Genomic DNA, 24606 nt, shown 5'->3' on the forward strand with positions numbered 1-24606 from the left:
TAAATCCAAAAATGAATTCGATGTATTTTTGTTGATGATTGAGTCTTTTTGACTGCTTGTTCAAATTTGAACTAATTTCTGTTTATTTTGTATTAATTGAGGTTCACTTTATGTTGCTGATAAGTATTGACCAAATTTTTTAGCAAAGAAGAATGAAATTATTCATTATCACTTTATTCAATTGCATTAGATTTTATTCCATTCCATTCAATTTGTCTTGAAAGTCATCCAAACCTTTGGGACAAATTATTTATCGACAACACACCTGGACTAAACATGAACCGAAATATTATTATAACAACACTATTGTTTAATAATAAATGAACCAAAAATTATGCATTATATAAATTCAGAAACTCCTATAATTTCAGTGCATTTATAAGTTAATTGTATCGTTATCACTATATAATTTTGGTGTATTTGGTCTCGTTATCCTACACAATTCAAAACTCTTCTTCCTCCTCCTCCTCATCTTCCGCTTTGTCTTCTTCTTTTTCATCTTTTTTTCTTCATCTTCTACTTTTTATTTTATTTTTTCAAAATTCTTTTTTATTTACTCTTTTGAGAGGAATAAAACCAACAAAAAGAGAAGAAAATATCAAATAAAAAAAAGAATAAATAACTGCAATAACATAAAAAAAAGAAGAGAAAAAAATAAAAACAAAATGCAGCAACAACATCACCAATAAAAAAAGGAGGAAGAAGCGTATGAAAAATAAAGCAAAGCGAAGCAGGATTTTGTTTGCATTATTGAAGCGCGTGTATACCCGCTATGTATAATGAAAATAATTTTTGTTGAATTTAGGCCAATTTAATTATATTTGATTGCTAAAAATACTTCAATTTTAAATTCTAAAAATATTCTATTGACAATGCTTTGTGAATTTCATGATACAGATTTAAGGGTTGAGGCTCTTGTTGATGGTCTGGAGATACTTATAAAACTTGTGCTTGAAGAACCTTTGACATCTTTAGACCATCTTATGATTAAAACTAATGAAGTATGCCTGATAAATTAGTATAAAGAATGTGGGAACAACTTATGGAGATTGAAATTCCAAAAAAATAAACTGAAAAATTTGCTTCAGCAGGTGGTTCTTATAAGACTTCAACTAGTGACACAAAGGAAGTTTTGCTACCTTGGCAGATAGAGACTTTTGATACTGACTTGAATTATAATATGGTACAGTGGTGTTAATTTCTCTTTTGTGGCTCTTTTTGTTAATTTCTCTCCAGTATTTTTAACACTTGACAAGATACAGTGTGATTTTTTACCTTTGATTTTGTAAATGGGACCAGAAATAAATAAGAGAGAGAGTAGTGAATGATTAGATTAAGCACTGGATACTATCCAGTTTTTTTTTATTGGAGAGGATCCACTCCCCCGATGATAATGGGAAACGGATCCTCTCCAGTGGAGGAAAAAATTGACAATATCCAGTGGAAGATCCCAACCTTTAATAAAATCAACGGTCCTAATTATAACTATAATTACAATTTTATTTTATTTTTCTAGTATTCTCACGTTCCATCTTCTTTCATTTTTATTATCTTCCCGCGCTTCTTTTCACCATCTTCTCTGAAAAATTAAACTTTTGAACTTCTATTATATTCTTCTTTTTAAGTAGTTTATTTTTAACAATTTTTGTGATGCTAATAGAAGGCCATTACAAAGTCATTTTGAGGATAACGATTCTTCTCGTTTAACATTGAGGTTTTGTGCTTTCATTCTTATTCTCATTCTCTTTTATCTAATTCCCTTACTCAAGTCTTCTTTTCCAATCATGTGATAATACGTTTAGTTTGACATTAATTTTTTTCAAGTTATAAGTTTTCTGATTGAAAATTAACAAATTGTGCTACATGAGTACTTTTGTTTTTTAATGTTCATGTTCTTGTAATTGAATCTTTAAATTAGTTTTTCTGTTAACAATTAAAAAAAAGTACTTTTTAATATTTTTTTCTTTTCATTCTTGTTTTCATTTTAGGATGTGCAACGATTCTTGAATGCCCAAAATATGGATGTAGAACTTGATTGGCTACCTAAATTGGGCAAAACTTTTAACACTGTCGAAGAGGCATGGCAATTTTGGATTGATTATGGTGGGAGGATGGGATTTGGTGTTCGCAAGCAATATTCTAACAAAAATGCAGATGAAAAAATTCTAAGTCTTAGGTTCGTCCGTGCCAAAGAAGGTGTTCGTAAATCATACAAAAGGGATTCTTTGACGGTCATTCCTAGACTTGAAACAAGGACTAATTGTGGTGTAAAATTAGGAATCAGATATATTAAAGGCATTGAAAAATATGAGATTCATGATTTTTTCAGTGAGCATAATCATCCTTTGCATCTTCCACATACAACTCACATGTTAGCGTGTCAACGAAAAATATCTCAGGGTCAAGCTCAAGAAATTGAAATGCAGATGACTCAGGAATCACACAACGGGCTTCATTTGAATTGATGAGTAGACAAGTTAGTGGAAGAGAAAATATTGGTTATACACGTTTAGACCAAAAAAATTATCTTCGTACCAAAAGAATGAAAAGCATGGCATACGGGGAGGCAGGCAGCTTGTTAGCATATTTTCAACAAGAATCTCTAGAAAATCCATCATTCAGTCATGCTATTCAATTAGATTTGGAAGAACAAATAACGAATATTTTTTGGGCTGATGCAAAAATGATCATGGATTATGAATATTTTGGTGATGTGGTTACTCTTGACACTACATATAGTACTAATAATGCTTGTAGGCCTTTGGCTGTATTTGCAGGATTTAATCACTTTAGAGGGGTAGTGATATTTGGAGCTGCACTTCTTTATGACGAGAGTTCAGAGTCATTTGAATGGCTGTTTAGAGAGTTTTTGAAGACACACAAAAACAAGAAGCCTCGAACTATTTTCACAGATCAAGCTGCTGCAATGGCTAATGGTTTGGCTAAGGTAATGCCTGAAACATATCATGCTTTATGTTCTTGGCATTTGATGCAAAATGGCATAAAACATCTTGGTAATTTGATGAAGAATGGTTCTTATTTTCTGCAAGACTTTAAAGCATGTATGTATGAATATGTAGATGAAACTAATTTCAAAGAAGCATGGGATAAATTATTAGATGACTATGATCTTAAGAAGAATAAGTGGTTGATGAACTTGTATAAATTAAAGGAGAAGTGGGCAAGATGCTATATGAACAATGCATTTACTATTGGCATGCGAAGTACACAGCTTAGTGAAAGTTTGAATGCTGATCTCAAAAATTGTATGAAACCAAACCTAAACATCATTCAATTTTTCAATCACTTTGAAAGAGTTGTCAATGATAAGAGATACAATGAGCTACAAGGAGAATTTCAATCCAGACAGAAGTTACCCAGGTTGAAGATGGTAAGTTCACCACTATTGCAACAAGTTTCTGAAGTATATACCTTGCCATTGTTTGATCTTTTTCAAGAGGAGTATGACAAATATTCTGCAGCTTACATAAGAGAAGTAAATGATAGAGGCTTTGTTTATGAATATGTGGTTGCATTGTTCAATGAGAATAAAGAGTTTAAAGTAATATTTGATCCTTCCTTGAGCTCAATTTCATGTAATTGTAGAAAGTTTGAGACTTTTGACATTTTGTGTTGTCACGCAATCAAAGTTTTAGATGTTAAAGATATTAAATTACTGCCTGACCAGTATATTTTGAAGAGGTGGACAAGAGGAGCAATGAGGGGATTAGTAAAAAATATGCATGGAAGAATAGTTGAAGAAGATACTTATCTTACTAGCACACAATGGTTTAAGCAAACATGTCCTAAGTTAGTAAGAACAGTCACACAAGCCTCTGATTGTAAAGAAGCACATGTCTTTGTGGAAAAAGCTTTAGAGGAGTTAAGTAAAAAGGTTGATGATATCTGCAAACTAAATTTGGGATTAGAAATCAACGATACTAATTCTTCCCTCCCAATTCAATGTACAAACCTTCAACCCTTAGAAGTCAGAGGTTTGAAAAGAAGAAATGGCGTGAGAAATTTTAGAAGGCGTCCAAAAAGTTGGGTTGAAAAACAATTCAAAAATAAGAAGAGTCAAATTAGCAACACTTCACAACAACAACAAAACAAGGTAGAATTATAAATTAAGTAATAAAATAGAATAGGTGGTATGAGTACAATGTTGAGTACTTTAAATTTCTATGTTTTTTTATAAATTGTTTTCTTTGTCATGTTATACAGGTCATTAAGCTTAATGGTTCAATATCTCAATTAGATGAGTGTGGTTTTAATAGGCTATTAATGGTAAGTTTTCTTAACTATTTGTAAAATGATATTTATATATTGTTTAACATGATGAATTTTTTTATTGGTGTTTAACATTACTATGATTATCTATAACTAATAGGAACCGTTGGATGTATTTCTTCAACCAAATACATTTGTGAACAATCAAGAAAGTTTATAAAATTTAAGGTAATTTTTAGTTATAAAATATCTCAATAAATAATTACTTAGATTATTGTAAACAAATTAACATAGTAATACTTTATTTACTTATTTCACTTAATAATGATTTTATATTGTTTTTTTTTTTTTGTAGAATCTTGGATGCATACTAACAGAGCTTTTTGATGCCAAATATGCCAAATATGTGTGGATTACTGTTGATCTTGGAAGATATTTGACTGAATTATTGAAATAGAGTTGTAATAGATCTCACAAAAACAGAATAGTGTAAAAGAGAAGAAGAACCTATCATTTATAATTTGTTTTTTGGGATATATTTCTTAACATTTCATATTGTAATTTTATTATTTTGATTGATTAGCCTGATTGGATTTTCGCTAACTCATTTGTTCTGGCAATAATCTACTAAAATTGACACTTATCTGCAGAATTTAAAAATTACAGAATTCAGATCCTGTCATACCAATTAAAAGCAGTGAATATTTTGCATAACAAAATAATATAATCAAAATTCAATCATCACCACTAAATATGATTAAGGTCTAAATAATGAAAACAGGGTACTACTTGAATGACCAACAGTACAGATAAATAAAGTCCTCAATTTTTTTTATAAATTAAATTTTATGTTCTGCAGAACTTACAACACATATCATTCAGAACCTCATTGCTCTCCTTTACTAACTTACAACACATATCATTTAGAACTTCACTGTTCTCCTTTACTTATTTTAAAGTGACACCAAATGCCTAATTCAAAAAACAGAATATTAAAAATAATTTTGTTTGAAAAAAAAAAAAGACAACATTTCTAGAAGCAAACACAAATAAGAAAAAAATCAAACGAATTGAGTAAAATTGTGTAAAATAGCAAACACAAAATATTGCAATTCAAAGAAAAAGAAAACTAATTTTTTTTTATTTTGTCACCCACATCGGTAATAAGATCATTTATATCTCAAATGACTAACCACACAAATTCAAATCAATTATTATCAATAAGAATTATTAATTTAAGGATTTAGTGATTAACAGAGAAAAAAAAACGTGAAAAGGTATTCAAATCTTAAATTGTACTCGCAAAACTGTTGAAGCAGGAAAAAAAGACGACGAATGAAGGTACCGTGGAAATGAAGATAAGAAGAAGAAAAAATTTGAGAAGAGAGAGCTTTTTTTTGTGCTATTACTGCGAGAAAAGAATAGACTCGTGAAAAGTGAAATTGAAGAGAAGAAGGGTTTGCAAAATTTGGGAAAGTAATAGTCATAATTATAGTTATAATTAGGACCGTTGATTTTATTAAAGGTTTGGATCTTCCACTGGACAGTGTCAATTTTTTTCTCCACTGAAGAGGATCCGTTCCCATGATAATGCCGTAAGGGTGTGATTAACGTAGTTTTATGCTTGTTTTTTGGTTCTATTTAGTTGGTATTTTTAGAGTTATAGTCGTCTTAAGTGTTTTGTTTTAGTTGAAAGGTTGTAAACTGTTTTTCTTCCACTTTTTTCAAGTGGTCGAGAGTATTATAAATAATAAAAAAAGTAAACTACTAAAAATATATTTGAATAATTTAAAAACACGATAAAATTATTTAACATTAAATATGTATTTTTTAAAAAGTATTTTAGAGATTAAATTTTGATACGATTTTTTGCAAACATAATTAGAAAAATAAGATATTATTATTCTTAAAATTTAGTCATTTTTTCTAAGTATATATCTTTTGTAATTTTTTAAAAGTATTATTGATTGTTAACAAAAAAATCACACAAAAAATATATATTTAACGAAAAATTACCAAATTTTAAGGATAAAAATATCTCATTTTTCTAATCATGTTTGCAAAAAATTGCATCAAAATTCAATTTCTAAGACATTTTTTGAAAATACATATTTACTGTTGGGTATTTTTTTCACGTTTTTAAATTATTTCAGGATATTTTTGTCGATAACAAAATTCGAGTATATTTTTGTTAGTAACAAAATTATTCGGGTGTATTTTTTGTAGTTTACCCTAAAAAAATATCTTTTTAAATTATTTAAATATAAATCGAATCAAATGAATTCGAATTAGCATGTTGAGTCATAAATCAAATCAACGTGATTCGATTTATTACTAATATAATATATATGACTTGTTTCGATTTATTATTGTACAATACATATATAGTAAATCGAATAAACTTGATTCGATTTACTACCTGCATGGATTATTGACATTTTCTACTTTTAAATTATAAAACATAAACGTTAATAAGAAAATATCTCTATTTGGATTCAAATAAAATATAAAAAAAAACTAAAATGAATTCAAATAAAATATAAAAAAACCAAAACAAATAAAAATAGAAATTCAAATTTTGTATTTTAGTTCAAATTTCGAAATATCTACATTTTTACAAATTTATAAATTCAAAACAGAACAATAAACAATTTCTAAAGAATCATTATTGGGACTTTTGTCGTTAAAAAATTGATATAAAGTATAATCTAAATTATCATAAGAGTTAAAATTTGAATTTTTTAAGAGTCAGAAATAACAAATAATTCAAAAATAACAAATAATTATACAAAATAAAACGACCAACTATATTTATACAATATGTTGTTTAAATTATAATTAAAATATTTTTAATTACAATATTTTTACACTTTATACAATATTATACAAATAGTTATGCGTTACTTCTAACTTTGGATTTATGTTCTACATACACTTAGAATTTTTTAGAGTTAGAAGTAATGCATGACGTCATCAAAGTATTTGTTCTATACTTAATTTCACACAGTAAATGATAATTTAACTAATAGAATATTTTAATTATTTATCAAATTATATATTATATAAATATAGTTGATCTTTTACTTTTTACTCTGAAAAATTATAAACTTTTACTCTTATGCCACTTTAAAGGGCTATATTTTATAATAACTTTTTCAACATCAAAAGTTCCGATAATGATTCTTTATATGCTAAAGAATTAAATGATGATTTTTAATGAATTTTTTGAAATCTTTTATTATTTCGTTTTAAATTCATAAATTTGTAAACATATACATTTTTTGAAATTTGAACTAAAACACAACATTTAAATTTCTATTCTTATTCGATTTGATATTTTATTTGAATTTAAATGAAAATATTTTCTTATTAATATTTATGTTTTAAAGTTAATAAACAATTAATTTAAAGTTAGAAATGTCAATAATATGTGTAATTAGTAAATCGAATCAAGCTTATTTGACTTACTATATATGTGTTGTACAATAATAAATCGAATCAAGTTGATTTAATTTATTACTCTACATGCTAAATCAAATTCATTTGATTCGATTTACATTTAAATAATATAAATCGAATCAAATTTATTCGATTTAAAAAAAATGTTTAAAATAAAGTGTGTAACAAGAATTAATTTAGGATATTTATATAATTCAAGCACAAACTATTTATTCATATAAATTACCCTTACAAAAATAATTCTAAGTTCTACAATTTGATAGTACCCAAAAACAGAAAAACTCAAATGAATCTTGAAATTAAATTAGACATATTCTTAATTATTTTGTAAATGAGGGAGCGTTCTAGTAAACATTCATAATGACAAACATATATATCCTTTTGGAATTCAGATGATTAAGAAGCAAGCTATGCTAAAATGGATGGAATTAAATTTAGTGCATGCCCTTAATTAATAATATAGAGATCATCAATAAATTAGAATCAGAAGAATTATTAAGCAAATGGGAGCAAAGTGCTGATGCACTTAAATCAATCATGGCCACCATCAGAAATCCCCCACCAACAGCCACTTATTCTCTTAGATCAAAATTATTCTTTATTTTTTTAATGTTTAAGACAAAAACTTTTATTGCTCTTTTAACTCTTTCAACATTCACATGCACACATGTGACATGTGGAGTGTTGGTTTTAAGGAGGTGGCAATATTAATGGAACCTTATATATTTCTTAGAACAAAATTAGGTACCTATATCTATCTATGAATAATGTAGTAATTAGGTGGAAAGCATGTGAAAATGGCAGCTTCCTAGTGAAGTACGTTCTTTACTTATTATTGGCGAGAGAAAGTGATAGATTCAAATTAATAATAGGTGAATTATATGGTGCCTATAATTTTGTGCTTAATTTTTATTTAACTTATTTTTTATGGTAATTTTTGAATATTTAATAATTATTTACTTTTATATTTTTAAAATTAAATATTAATTTTTAATCCTTTTTAGTAAGTTAGGCAAACACTTTTAAACACTATAGCAATCACCTTAATAATAATGCATTAGCCATATTGAATTGTTTGGTTGGGGCTAGTTGTTCTCTCTCATACCTTTTGATTTCATTGTGGAAATAGAAATATACAAAAGAGTATCATATATGTGGTAGAATGATGATTGCTACTTGAATTTTGATAATATTAAAAAACATAGAGTTAAAATTAAGATTATATATTATTTTAATATTTGACAATTTTTTATTTAAAATAAATAAAATAAAATAAAACATGAAATAAATTTAAAAAGTGTTATTAATTAATAAAGTAATAATGTGACTTTAATTATAATTATATTTTTTAAGTTGTCATTTGTCAAAATTTTATGATAGCTAAGGTAGATATTGAAAACTTTAGGATTGTGTTTGTTTTCAGACATTGGATAAGATACAAAATTATATTTAATAAATGAAATATAGATGAAAATATTATGTTTAGAGACATTAATAAGAAACACAACTTATTTTTGTTATTATTATTATTTTTGTTAATATTTTATAATTATATCTTTTTATTATTATATTTTTTTTCAAATTTTTTAAATAAAAAAATAAAATTTTATAATTTATTCTAATTCATCACCAAACAAAATATAAAAATATTAATTTTTATATTTCTATTTTTTGTGTCTTATTCTCAATATTTGTTTTATCTCATTTTTAGAACCAAATGCAACCCACTTTACGTGCGTCCATATGCCATTTATGCCACGGTAAACCATAAAAAAAAAAAAAAGAGAGACACATACTAATTTAATTTTAGGAAGATGCACATACAAGGCAAAGTTATTTTTATAAATTTAAAAGTAATAAACCTATTCATCATTATTAAGAAGCAAACAATAAAAATTAAAAATTAACACTTTATAAAAGAAAAAGTGAGGAATGATATTGGATAAAAGTAAGGGACTGTAAGAAATAATTAATTTATTTGATAAAAAATAAAATTGTTATTCTGAAAATTTGAATAACTATTTTATAAATTAATAAAGAAGAAGATGAAAACGGTGAAGTCATTACACATATATTATAGCACACAGCAAAATATGCTAAAACGGGATCATGGTGCTCTGAATTGCACATTGTAGCACATGCATATGTTGCTGGGGACTCATGTTGATTTAGAAAAAATCTTTTCCTTCACATTGGATATCATCACAATGAATTCACGTATGTAATTAAGCCAGCTAGGACATTCCATATGAAATTCCTAGCAGCCATGTTTCATGTAGATCTAAACCTTATGATGTTAAGATGACGTTGTAATAAACAAGATTATCATAATCATATCATATGCTTCCTAGCATATATGCCACTTCTTGCTTATAGTTTATTATATTTGGATTATATGTGCATTCGCTTTTGGTTTATTTCAATCCATTAAATATTTATCATTGAATAATTTTTGTTTGTGTAATTTTTTTGGCGTCGCTCTTTAGAGGCATTGTTGTCAAAACTGAATCAGTAATTGAACCGATCAAATTATTAATTTATTAGTCTATTGATTCAATAAGTTAATATAGTTATTATTAAATAATTATAAAAAATTTTAATATTTTTTCACAATAAAATATTTTTTTAATTTTATTTTTATATCAAAGTAATTATTATTTTTTAAATTTTAATAACTAATTAATTATTCTATACCTATTATATTATTATATACTATATGCAATTATTAAAAAAATATTAATAAATACCATATAATTATAAAAAAAATTATGTTATGTAATTAATAAAAATATTTGTTATTTATTGGTAGATGTTTAACAAAATTTATATTTATAATAATAATTATTCATAATTAAAAATATAATTAATTTAAAAATAAATAAATATAAAATTAAAATAATATAAAACAATTTAATTGTGTTTTTTACTATATATCAATTGAATAGCATATTTATTGCTAAAGAATATCATAGCTTAATTGCAAGTTAAACACTTAAACATTTACATCTTGGAGATCTTGAGTTTAAACTTTAAACCATACTTTTTCTCTCCCTCCTATTTTCTTGGTTTTTTTGCACTATATCCTTCTTTACCAATAAAAAAAAAAAAGAAAAAGAAAATTATACTATATTACTATTTAAAAAATAACACATTTACTAAAATCCACACCACAATCACAAATCTCCTCTTCCTCTGTAGGCCTTTCAAACAGGGTAGCCCAACTTATTTAGATCCGGTTCACCTAAATTCACATATTATATGGACTAGTTTGTTTATTTTTTTGTTTGTTTATCCATTTCAATTTTTAAATTCGAATATTTAATATCTAGTGTGACGGATTAAATGGACTTATTCCTTTATTTTTTATGTTTTAGAAATAGATAAAAAAAAGTTCAGGCTAAAAAATTTTTTGGGACAAAAAATATACGTTTTTGACAAAAAAATTTTAATTATATTTTTTGTCCCAAAAATTTTAATGAAACAAAGTTTTTTATTGGTTCACTGTCAGGTTTTAGGATCGAATTAAAAAATATATTTAAAAATTGAGTTAATTACGATTTTAATTCCTAAGGTATAGGTTAAAATTTTTTGTCTCCAATTTTTTTTTCATACAATATAGTCCCTAAGATTTAATTTAATTTTAAAATTGTCTTTAAAATTTAACTTGGTTTTAAATTTTTGGTAATAGAAGTAGAGATAGAAGTGGATCGCTTTTTCTTCTTCTTCTTTCCTTTTCCCTTCTTCCTCTTCTCTTTACTGTTTGCATGAACAAAAACATTCTTATTCTCTTATTTTTTTAATTTTATAATTTTTTTGTTATGGATAATTTAGTTCAAAATTTTAAAATTTAAATAAAAAGACGATTTTAAAATTTGGTTTTAAATTTTAGTGATGATTTTGTATACAAAAAAAAAGGTTAGAGACAAAAAAATTTTCAACCTATACTTTAGAAACCAAAATCATACTTAATCCTTAAAAATATTCTTTTTTAAAAATAAAAAAAAAGTTTAACGGATATAATACATTTAGTGGGCACAAGCTAAGCATTTAACCCAAAATTTTTCGGGTTGGGTTACAGGGCGGGCTGGGGCTTGGTTATTCTGCTGTAGGTCTGGCCCAGTTTTGGCCTGGGTACCAAACAAAAACAAAGTTGAGTGTTAAGCCAGCCTCACGCATTACCCTCCATTATAGGTTATTCTGCTTCTGCATGCAGCAATCCAATGGCCAGCGACAAATTCTTAAATGGAGCTCAGTACCGCAACGGATTAGTCCTTAACCTACCGGATTGGAAAATACCGTGAAAAACAAAAAAAAAAAAACAAAGTTGAGTGTACCTACAAATTAAATAGCATCTTGTCTTGACCAAAATAAATAAATAAATAAATAACATCTTGTAAACTCATTACATTTTGTGATTTTCATCACAACAAAATTTGTACTCAGACTTGTAATGTGATCTAGTAGTAATTATTGCTTAGAATGAGAAGGTTTGAAAAAAATATAGTCTAAAAAGGTTTTAAAAAAAAATATTTAAAAGTTTTAAATAACAGGATATTAATTCTTTAGCTGGAAAAAAACTAATCAGAATATCTTGTATCTGTTAAAGATATAACAAAAATTTCAATATTTGTTGAAAATTAATTATAGATAAATCTCAAGTTTTCAACCGAATTAAAAATAGTTTAAACAATAAATATTTATATTAAAAATAATTTATAAATAAGTTATTTTGTGTTTAATTTTTTAATTCTAAAAGTGCTTATTTTAATAGAAGAGTAATAAAAAAATTTTATTATGAGAGAAGTTATTTTTTTTAACTTCTCCATAAACACTTAAATAATTTTTTAAAAAGCTACAATTTAATTTTAAAAATTATACTAAACATTAATATTATACTTTTTTATAAGTTAAAAATAAAAAAATAACTTATAAACCTATTTAAACGAATCTTTAATACTTTTTTTCGTGCATACTTGAGCCATTTCAAATAATATATACTTACTTAATTAATTATGTAAATTTTACTAAAGGTATTAAGTAATTTTTCGGATGTAATGGAGGGATAATATTTACTTTATTTGAAACCTTTTGAAACAAAAATAAAATATTCTAAACATTAAGACAAAATTAAAATTTAATTCAAAATTAACATTAGACACTAAAATAATATTTTATTATCTTTTAATTTAATCCAAGCAATTTTGTTCTTTGTATTGTGTATCTAAATTTTCATTGTTTTATTTATTTATTTATCTTTCCTTCTCTCTGTGTTTTTTTTTATTTGTTATTTTTTTGTTTTCCTTTCATATTATATAGCAACGGAAACTTGAGAATACGAGGATAAACAAAAAAAAAGGGGTTAATATGGTATTGAACAAAAGTTCAGTTGGGACCGAGTTGAAGCATATAAAGCCCAATATGTTAGTGGGGTGTGACGGCGAAGTGGCTGTGTGGTGTGACGGAACATACGTCATTGTGTGTTTTAAAGGACCTCCTTACTAGCTGCTGCGGGCGACAGTGAAGAGAAGAGCGTGGCTGGTCATGGAGTTCGCGAAGGAGTTGATGCCACAGTGAACAGCGCCGACGAAACAAATCTGGGAGCAGTGTGGAAGTCAGCTGCTAGTGGCGGAGGTGATAATGTCCACGCTAAACTTGGTGACGTGGAGGGCAGGGAGGAGCGTGAAGCCCCTTATGCACCGATGATGAAGGGGCTGTAAGGAACTTGAAAGATTCGGAGGACTCAGAGGAGGATGCAGGCGATGAAACTAATCAAGATGAACACGAAGGAAGTTGGGATAAAGATATGGCTGAAAAATAGGGTTGTTTGGGATTTGGCTGTCGAATCAGGAGCTGTTTTATATGATGAGGATGAGGACATTATGGCTATTCTCCAAACTCAAAATGAAGTATTGGCACAAAAATAAAGGCAAGCAAAACAGAAAGAGAAAGTAAAAAGGTGCCGTCCCAGAAACCGAAATAAGTTGTGTAATAAAATTTTTAAATGATTTTAGTTCATGGAATATGAGGGGTTTATGGGGTGTTGAAAAGTGAAAAATGGTAAAAAATTTAAGCGTAAAAATAATGTGAATATGTTATGATTGATAGAGACAAAGAAGGAGGTGATTTCTAAGTTTGATGTAGTGCAATTTTGGGGTAATGATGTGGTGAGTTTGGAATTTGGGGGATCGGAAGGTGCTTCTGGAGGTTTATTAATAATGTGGGATGTTATGATGTTTCGGTTGAGTAATTGTTACAAAGGGGAGAGATGATTGTGTATAGAATGGGAATTGTGTAACACCCTCACTATCAGAAGTCACGCTTCCGGCTGCGCCACTCTGATAGAAAGAAGTATTACGACTACTTTACATACTAAATACTAAAATAGGAGCCTGTGACTCACACTGCAGCGCTGATTTCTTTGAAAAACTGGAAGTAAACAATTGATTTTAAGAGAAATACAAACAGGCATAGATTCATATACAAGACTACTTACATAATAACTCATAATATAATATACATATAAAACATACAAATTCTATCCCTCTTACAAACTTGTGATAACAAGGACGAGGGAAGAAAATAATCTAATCAATTCAACAACTTAAAAACCAAACGCAGTACAACTCTTCTAAATGCTTCTTCTTCCGGTTCCTGAAAAGATAAGCCTGTAGGGGGGTGAGAACCTAACCACACGGTCTCACCATGGAATTTCAAAGTTGTCATAAGAAGATATTTAATAAGAAAATTGTTCTCAAGCTCAGTGATTATCATTGCTTTATGAATCTTTTAAAATCCATAGGAAATCATTCAAAACTTTTTCAAAGAAACGATGTTTAATCCTTCAGAAATCCAAAGTCTTTCCTTTCTTATAAGAAAATCTAAAATAAAAATCAACCACGCAATCAAACAGCACAGTCATTAATTCAGCACCAAAGTTCATTCTCAAATGTAGCACGCCAGGACAAACACAAGCAAGACAGACAAGGAAAACACAAGTAAGTAGCAGTTACAGCAAATAGTTCAAGTAGCAATTAAGAACAGTCTAGCAATTAGGCAAACCAAAACAAGTTCAAACCCAAGCAAAACAAACAAATGCATGCCTGTCCTATGGCTGATGAGGCTCATCTGTCGGTTATCCAGCCAACCCGACAAGTCTGAATTGTCCTTAGACTGTCCCCCGACGTGCATCCCCAAGAGTCTATGCATAGTTTTTTCTCAAATAATCAATATTGCTCAATGGGGGTAACATTCCCGGGAATTTATATAGTGCCCGGTCACACTTACGTCGTAGGGTCAACAGAGTATCGAGTTTTCAACCTGGTACACGTGGTGGCAAGCCACGACACTTATTCCAGGGAATCTCGTATCTCAGATATTTCAAATTCATAAGCCAAATGAATAATTCAAAGATCATACATCAACATTCTCAATCTATATCTCTACAACATCATCATTCATTAGTCCACATCTCATTCCCTAATTCATTCAAAACCATATTTCAAAGAAAATCCTCATCATCCTTCTTTCCATTTCATTTATTAACAATCCCAATTCAAAACATAATTCTTTCTTTGATAAATAAAGCAATCTCAAAGCATATAGAACGTTTAAAAACAAATCTCTTTTAATTAATTACTTTAAATAAAACTTCCAAATTTATAAAATTTCGGCAGCATCTCCTCTAAAACTTGGACACTACCACCCTTTTCGGGTCCCATCCAAATATTTCTCATACCTTTTCTCAACCATTTCCAAATCTTGTTCATTTCCAAAATGCAACCAGTTTCAATATCAAATTGTTTTCAAAGTGTGTCAGTACCAATAATAAATCTCTTTAAAATCAAACCAGCTCAAATACTAAATAATTTATAAAGTCACTAACTCAAAATTAAACCATTTCCAAAGCTAATCCAGTTTCATATCCCAAATCATTTCCAAAGCCAATCCCTTTACATTATCAAAAATAGCTTCAAAACCAAGAAAAACTATTTTTCATAATAATCAACTAAATAACCTTTCAAACTAATTTATTTTTAGCAATCACAACCACTCAAGCAATCAATCATTCAGTCCAGCAAACAACCACATTTGGAAGACAATCATAATCACAGGCATATGTTCTTTCACATTAATATCTATTTATCACAACTCTGTAATATAGATTAGATTCTAAGAGAAACCCCTACCTCGAATAATCGAAACTCATAAACCAAACGCATCAAGAAACCCTTTCTTTTCGGCCCGAAATTAGTGGCAGCTGCAACCTCAGCTCCAAACCGCTTATGCAGCAACCACAACAACTCAAATCATAGCAGAAAATCATTTTAAACACAGAAATTAATTCACTTGCATTAATCCACTAAACTCATCAGGTACTCAATCCTAAAATATTTTAACTTTAAAACAATCCCCCTACCTCGATTAGCCGAGTTCGCATAAACCTATTGTAACAACTTCCTTTCCTTTTAATTCATGGCAGCCACTTCGACTGCTTATTCCAACAACAGCAACGATAGAACAACACCGCAGGCAGCTACAAAATGACAATAGCGGTGAATCTAATATTCTACTATGGTTTAAGGCTGAGTAAGGCTACAAAGGAACATTTATGTAAATTATGACAGAGTTAATTAATGAAACATTATAGCGAGACAAGGCGCGACAGAATAACCTTATCAGAGGAACAAGAGACTAGAATTGTAGCAGCTCTGGCGACCCTCACCGGCAAGAACAGAACCGACGGTAACTTCAAGGGGGCTGAGATAGCAAACCCTAAGAAATAGAAACGGAATTTTGGAGTAGCAGTAGCGGCACTGGTGGCTCAAAGCAGCAAGAACGCGACGCCGGCTCACCTCCAGTGACAGCAAGCTCCGCCGACAGCAGAGGCGCAGCCAGAAGCTTCGACAGCGGCGGAGCTGGTGGTGGTTCAAACGAAGATGACACCGGCGACTGGGCGAAACTAGCTCCGACAGCGCACGGGTGTCCTTCCTCCTCCTCTCTTTAATCGCGTCACTCCCTCTCTCCGCGGTGGTGGCACGGCAGCAGTGACGAGCTTCAGCGGCGGCGAATCGCTGGCGACGGAGGTTTAGCAGTGGTGAACGGCTTCTCCTCTTCTGTGCGCGCTCTGCTCCTCCCTTCCACCAATCAGTGACGGCAACGCGGATAGGGTGCGGCGGTGCAGACGACAGCAGCTCCCTTTCTCTCTCTCTCAAATGCGTCGCTCTCTCTCCCCTTGGTTCTTGCCTGCGATGGTGGTGCGGCTCGACGGCAACGGAGCGGCGGCGTGGTGGTGACGATTGCACGCAGTCCCCCTCCTTCCCGGTATCTCTTTTCCCCAGATCTCTTCCTCTCTGCCCTCACCGTTTCTTTCTTTCTTTTTCTTTCTTGCTTTATACTATTGCTGCTGTATGTTAGATTAAAAGGGGGAAGCAAGGGCGGCTAGGATGAGTTTAGAAGGAATTAGGGATTTTTATTTCAATTAGGGTTTTATTTTGGGAAATTAGGGTTAACATAAAATTTATGAGTAATATAACAATTTTATAAAAATCAAGAGTAATAGGATAATTAAAAACCTATTTTAACCCAACACTAGTATTTAAAAAAAATACTATTTAATTATCAACTTACAAATTATTTTTAAATAAATATTCTAATTTGATAATTAGAGATAATATAATTAATTTCTTTTATTCATAAAAATTAAAGTATTAAGTTTTCAAATCACAATTATTTAAATCAAACCATGTAAATTCTTATTATTTTACAATTCCTAAATTTTATAATTTAAATATGAAAATTATCCAATAATTATAAAATTAGATAAAATTTCTAATTTAATTATCAAAATTTGATTTAGTTAGCTTTAATAAAATAATTTTTAAAATTAAAATCTTTAATAAATAAATAAACTAAAATTGACTCATAACAAGATCTTTCAAAAGTTTTGGGTCTTACATCCTACCCACCTTATAAAAATTTTCGTCCTCGAAAATTAAAATAATATATAAGATACTATATAGTTTTAATGGTTTGCTTTTGAATATTTTAGAAAAGCAAAAAGTCTTGATATATATATAAATTTTCAAATTCCGGTCAAGCCATTAGACTTATATATAAGAAAAGAGTGTGGTGTAAAGGAAAAATTACAAGATAGGCTCAAAACAAGAAAGTTACATGGTAACAACATTAAGGGCTTAATATAACTCACCATCGCGACTCACCTCGGAAAGGAAGGACAAGTGACAAAAACAGCACTTACAAGGATTTGAAAAACTGCTGAGATCACAAGTACACAAGGATATACAAGCAATGAAGAATGTTGGGACGAAAATCAAATTACAAGTTTAAGAAAAGATCTCAAATCAAAGAAATTCAACGCAAACATTAAGGAGAAAATAGTGCAGTAGTTTGAAACAAAACTAAACCAAGTCAAAGAAGTATGAGATCGTAGGAGAAAAATAACTAAATCCAATGAAAATGCTCACAAAATTTTTAAAAGTATGGTTAGAAACATCTTTGAATACATTGTTCATAAAGAATGAAAAAAAAAAACTGAAGGAAAAATCATTTTATGTTCTGAAAGAAAAAATGAGTAACAAACATTCCTCAAAAGATTAATAAAAACGTAAATGTGGCATTATTTCAATATAAATTCAAGTGGAAGTAGATTACACAAAGTTTGTAAATAGAAGGATTAACTTGGGTAAAAGCAAAATTGTATTTTCTCTTCATTTTCAACCATGTATGAAAACTACAATCTTGTTGGAAAAAAAACCTGAGATAAAGTTTTACTCATAAAAGAAAAGATGATACACTATAATCGAACGGGTTTAAATCAAATACAGAAATTTTCAGAGTATAAGATAAAGGAGTGTAAGCTGAATTGAAAGCGATTTTATTAAAACATCAATAGACGGTTATATCGTCCCAAAACAAGTTCAAATCACATCAAAGAGGGCACTGCTCAAGTAAAGCAATTCAAATTCAGGGACAACTTTGCATAAGAATAACTCAACTTGTTTTAAAAAGTTTAAAATAAAACTCCAATACTATACTTGAAGTCACAACCTTATAAAGATGTTCAATAACATTAAGATGTGAAAAAAGGAAACTAACTCATTTTAAGAAAGGAACTTAAATCAAAGGATTTCGATTAGGATTCATAGAGCATGTCACTCATAGAAACGAAAAGCTTAAGAAGGAACTCAGCAACTTAAAAAGTTGATTCAAAACTTAAATTTCTTTAAAAGAACTCAAAACTTCATCAAAATGGTCCAAAACAAAATTTTGAGAGTATACTTGGAATAACCACCTCGCAAAATCATTTAAGAAAATTACGATACGCTTAAAAGAAAATCAGCCTATGGAAGAAAGAATCTTTAGATCAAAGGAATTCGAATAAGAACTCACTAGGCATGGATTATCTAATGAGTTTTCAATTGGTCCAAAAGAATACAAAACGCGTTAAGAAAGACACCTTAATCAATAGAAAATTCTCAAGAAAGAATCTTTGACTAATTTAAGACAAATAAAAGGACACATGGTGCATTAGATGGAAACAAATTCAAGTTGACTCGAATGAACATAAGATTCATAAAAATGGAAAACTAAGACTAATGGTGACGTTAAAAAAAAGTAACAGATTAATTAAAAACAGAATCAAATATGATATTTCTTAGAAATGAAAAGCTTAAGAAAGAAATTGGTCTATTCACAAGAAGAAAGACATAAGTCCAACATTTTTTTTCTAAAAGAACAACATTTGTACAAACAATGTAGTATACTAAATCAAATTCAAATTAAAAATAAATTAGGTGAAGTTTACCAAACAAAAATCAACTAGGAAGAGATAAAAACCTTTCTTTGAAAAATATCTAAATATATAATCAAATAAGGATATTCGTAAAAACTGTAACAAAATTGTTAGAAAATCAAATTGTATTTAAAGTATATATACTTTTCCATAAATCAGTGAAGAAATAAGCGAGGTGTTGGAAACAATTAATTTTAAACCGTATAAGAAACTTTCCACGTTTATATAAAGAAGTATATATCAAATTAAAAGAGGCTATATATTTCAAATCAAAAGTAATTTTGTTAAGATTTAAAGAATGGCTATAATTATCGTCAAATAAGAGAAAAACTAAATTACAATTTGTTTACAAAGGACTTGAAATAAGAACTTAAAAAGGTATACTGCATCAAAACAGATTTAAATGTATATCAAAGAGTACATGACTCAAGAGGAAGTGCCTAAATAAAGAAGGTAAATATACCAAGGATTTTAAACAGGCATATACAGTTAGGGTCAAACAAGAGTGTACGTGAACAAGAGAATAGGATCGAAACATAATTTGATCACTTTCCAAGAAAAGTATCGCAGACAGGAACCTTAGAGCATACAAAGCAGGAATAAGATACGTGATATTCGCAGAGTTCAAGACACTTAACCGAGTAACTTCGAGAAATAATTTCTAACGTTCCCAAAACCCACGACTCACGTTATCTATGACTCGGATATGGTCTATGATAACCCATTGGTGCTTCCATATACATAATTCACTAGTGTTAAGCCGGCCAAACTTAATACCAGGAATTATGCAATGCAAGACTGATGGCATTAATCAGTAGACCGTCATGTGTATTAAACTCTAATTCTTGTTATCTAAACAAGACCTATTACATGACAGATGCTCAAAGTATGCAATTGAAGCATATTCGGTCCATTTCCAAGGCTCTACAGGAAGGACCGCTCTGATACCATAATGTAACACCCTCACTATCAGAAGTCACGCTTCCGGCTGCGCCACTCTGATAGAAAGAAGTATTACGACTACTTTACATACTAAATACTAAAATAGGAGCCTGTGACTCACACTGCAGCGCTGATTTCTTTGAAAACTGGAAGTAAACAATTGATTTTAAGAGAAATACAAACAGGCATAGATTCATATACAAGACTACTTACATAATAACTCATAATATAATATACATATAAAACATACAAATCCTATCCCTCTTACAAACTTGTGATAACAAGGACGAGGGAAGAAAATAATCTAATCAATTCAACAACTTAAAAACCAAACGCAGTACAACTCTTCTAAATGCTTCTTCTTCCGGTTCCTGAAAAGATAAGGCTGTAGGGGGGTGAGAACCTAACCACACGGTCTCACCATGGAATTTCAAAGTTGTCATAAGAAGATATTTAATAAGAAAATTGTTCTCAAGCTCAGTGATTATCATTGCTTTATGAATCTTTTAAAATCCATAGGAAATCATTCAAAACTTTTTCAAAGAAACGATGTTTAATCCTTCAGAAATCCAAAGTCTTTCCTTTCTTATAAGAAAATCTAAAATAAAAATCAACCACGCAATCAAACAGCACAGTCATTAATTCAGCACCAAAGTTCATTCTCAAATGTAGCACGCCAGGACAAACACAAGCAAGACAGACAAGGAAAACACAAGTAAGTAGCAGTTACAGCAAATAGTTCAAGTAGCAATTAAGAACAGTCTAGCAATTAGGCAAACCAAAACAAGTTCAAACCCAAGCAAAACAAACAAATGCATATGATGCATGCCTGTCCTATGGCTGATGAGGCTCATCTGTCGGTTATCCAGCCAACCCGACAAGTCTGAATTGTCCTTAGACTGTCCCCCGACGTGCATCCCCAAGAGTCTATGCATAGTTTTTTCTCAAATAATCAATATTGCTCAATGGGGGTAACATTCCCGGGAATTTATATAGTGCCCGGTCACACTTACGTCGTAGGGTCAACAGAGTATCGAGTTTTCAACCTGGTACACGTGGTGGCAAGCCACGACACTTATTCCAGGGAATCTCGTATCTCAGATATTTCAAATTCATAAGCCAAATGAATAATTCAAAGATCATACATCAACATTCTCAATCTATATCTCTACAACATCATCATTCATTAGTCCACATCTCATTCCCTAATTCATTCAAAACCATATTTCAAAGAAAATCCTCATCATCCTTCTTTCCATTTCATTTATTAACAATCCCAATTCAAAACATAATTCTTTCTTTGATAAATAAAGCAATCTCAAAGCATATAGAACGTTTAAAAACAAATCTCTTTTAATTAATTACTTTAAATAAAACTTCCAAATTTATAAAATTTCGGCAGCATCTCCTCTAAAACTTGGACACTACCACCCTTTTCGGGTCCCATCCAAATATTTCTCATACCTTTTCTCAACCATTTCCAAATCTTGTTCATTTCCAAAATGCAACCAGTTTCAATATCAAATTGTTTTCAAAGTGTGTCAGTACCAATAATAAATCTCTTTAAAATCAAACCAGCTCAAATACTAAATAATTTATAAAGTCACTAACTCAAAATTAAACCATTTCCAAAGCTAATCCAGTTTCATATCCCAAATCATTTCCAAAGCCAATCCCTTTACATTATCAAAAATAGCTTCAAAACCAAGAAAAACTATTTTTCATAATAATCAACTAAATAACCTTTCAAACTAATTTATTTTTAGCAATCACAACCACTCAAGCAATCAATCATTCAGTCCAGCAAACAACCACATTTGGAAGACAATCATAATCACAGGCATATGTTCTTTCACATTAATATCTATTTATCACAACTCTGTAATATAGATTAGATTCTAAGAGAAACCCCTACCTCGAATAATCGAAACTCATAAACCAAACGCATCAAGAAACCCTTTCTTTTCGGCCCGAAATTAGTGGCAGCTGCAACCTCAGCTCCAAACCGCTTATGCAGCAACCACAACAACTCAAATCATAGCAGAAAATCATTTTAAACACAGAAATTAATTCACTTGCATTAATCCACTAAACTCATCAGGTACTCAATCCTAAAATATTTTAACTTTAAAACAATCCCCCTACCTCGATTAGCCGAGTTCGCATAAACCTATTGTAACAACTTCCTTTCCTTTTAATTCATGGCAGCCACTTCGACTGCTTATTCCAACAACAGCAACGATAGAACAACACCGCAGGCAGCTACAAAATGACAATAGCGGTGAATCTAATATTCTACTATGGTTTAAGGCTGAGTAAGGCTACAAAGGAACATTTATGTAAATTATGACAGAGTTAATTAATGAAACATTATAGCGAGACAAGGCGCGACAGAATAACCTTATCAGAGGAACAAGAGACTAGAATTGTAGCAGCTCTGGCGACCCTCACCGGCAAGAACAGAACCGACGGTAACTTCAAGGGGGCTGAGATAGCAAACCCTAAGAAATAGAAACGGAATTTTGGAGTAGCAGTAGCGGCACTGGTGGCTCAAAGCAGCAAGAACGCGACGCCGGCTCACCTCCAGTGACAGCAAGCTCCGCCGACAGCAGAGGCGCAGCCAGAAGCTTCGACAGCGGCGGAGCTGGTGGTGGTTCAAACGAAGATGACACCGGCGACTGGGCGAAACTAGCTCCGACAGCGCACGGGTGTCCTTCCTCCTCCTCTCTTTAATCGCGTCACTCCCTCTCTCCGCGGTGGTGGCACGGCAGCAGTGACGAGCTTCAGCGGCGGCGAATCGCTGGCGACGGAGGTTTAGCAGTGGTGAACGGCTTCTCCTCTTCTGTGCGCGCTCTGCTCCTCCCTTCCACCAATCAGTGACGGCAACGCGGATAGGGTGCGGCGGTGCAGACGACAGCAGCTCCCTTTCTCTCTCTCTCAAATGCGTCGCTCTCTCTCCCCTTGGTTCTTGCCTGCGATGGTGGTGCGGCTCGACGGCAACGGAGCGGCGGCGTGGTGGTGACGATTGCACGCAGTCCCCCTCCTTCCCGGTATCTCTTTTCCCAGATCTCTTCCTCTCTGCCCTCACCGTTTCTTTCTTTCTTTTTCTTTCTTGCTTTATACTATTGCTGCTGTATGTTAGATTAAAAGGGGGAAGCAAGGGCGGCTAGGATGAGTTTAGAAGGAATTAGGGATTTTTATTTCAATTAGGGTTTTATTTTGGGAAATTAGGGTTAACATAAAATTTATGAGTAATATAACAATTTTATAAAAATCAAGAGTAATAGGATAATTAAAAACCTATTTTAACCCAACACTAGTATTTAAAAAAAATACTATTTAATTATCAACTTACAAATTATTTTTAAATAAATATTCTAATTTGATAATTAGAGATAATATAATTAATTTCTTTTATTCATAAAAATTAAAGTATTAAGTTTTCAAATCACAATTATTTAAATCAAACCATGTAAATTCTTATTATTTTACAATTCCTAAATTTTATAATTTAAATATGAAAATTATCCAATAATTATAAAATTAGATAAAATTTCTAATTTAATTATCAAAATTTGATTTAGTTAGCTTTAATAAAATAATTTTTAAAATTAAAATCTTTAATAAATAAATAAACTAAAATTGACTCATAACAAGATCTTTCAAAAGTTTTGGGTCTTACATCCTACCCACCTTATAAAAATTTTCGTCCTCGAAAATTAAAATAATATATAAGATACTATATAGTTTTAATGGTTTGCTTTTGAATATTTTAGAAAAGCAAAAAGTCTTGATATATATAAATTTTCAAATTCCGGTCAAGCCATTAGACTTATATATAAGAAAAGAGTGTGGTGTAAAGGAAAAATTACAAGATAGGCTCAAAACAAGAAAGTTACATGGTAACAACATTAAGGGCTTAATATAACTCACCATCGCGACTCACCTCGGAAAGGAAGGACAAGTGACAAAAACAGCACTTACAAGGATTTGAAAAACTGCTGAGATCACAAGTACACAAGGATATACAAGCAATGAAGAATGTTGGGACGAAAATCAAATTACAAGTTTAAGAAAAGATCTCAAATCAAAGAAATTCAACGCAAACATTAAGGAGAAAATAGTGCAGTAGTTTGAAACAAAACTAAACCAAGTCAAAGAAG

At 30.2% G+C, this 24606-nt stretch overlaps 1 protein-coding gene across 1 annotated transcript; it reads left to right on the forward strand.

Moving 5' to 3' along the window:
* Positions 1-2551: 2551 nt before the first annotated feature.
* LOC130962692 (protein FAR1-RELATED SEQUENCE 5-like) lies at positions 2552-4687 on the forward strand. The gene is made up of 3 exons (XM_057888870.1): positions 2552-3562; positions 4225-4287; positions 4586-4687. The coding sequence occupies exons 1-3, from the start codon at positions 2552-2554 to the stop codon at positions 4685-4687; spliced, it is 1176 nt and encodes a 391-aa protein (XP_057744853.1).
* The last annotated feature ends 19919 nt before the right edge of the window (positions 4688-24606 follow it).

This window comes from Arachis stenosperma, chromosome 2 (assembly GCF_014773155.1).
Source record: "Arachis stenosperma cultivar V10309 chromosome 2, arast.V10309.gnm1.PFL2, whole genome shotgun sequence".
NCBI classification, from domain to species: Eukaryota; Viridiplantae; Streptophyta; class Magnoliopsida; order Fabales; family Fabaceae; genus Arachis; species Arachis stenosperma.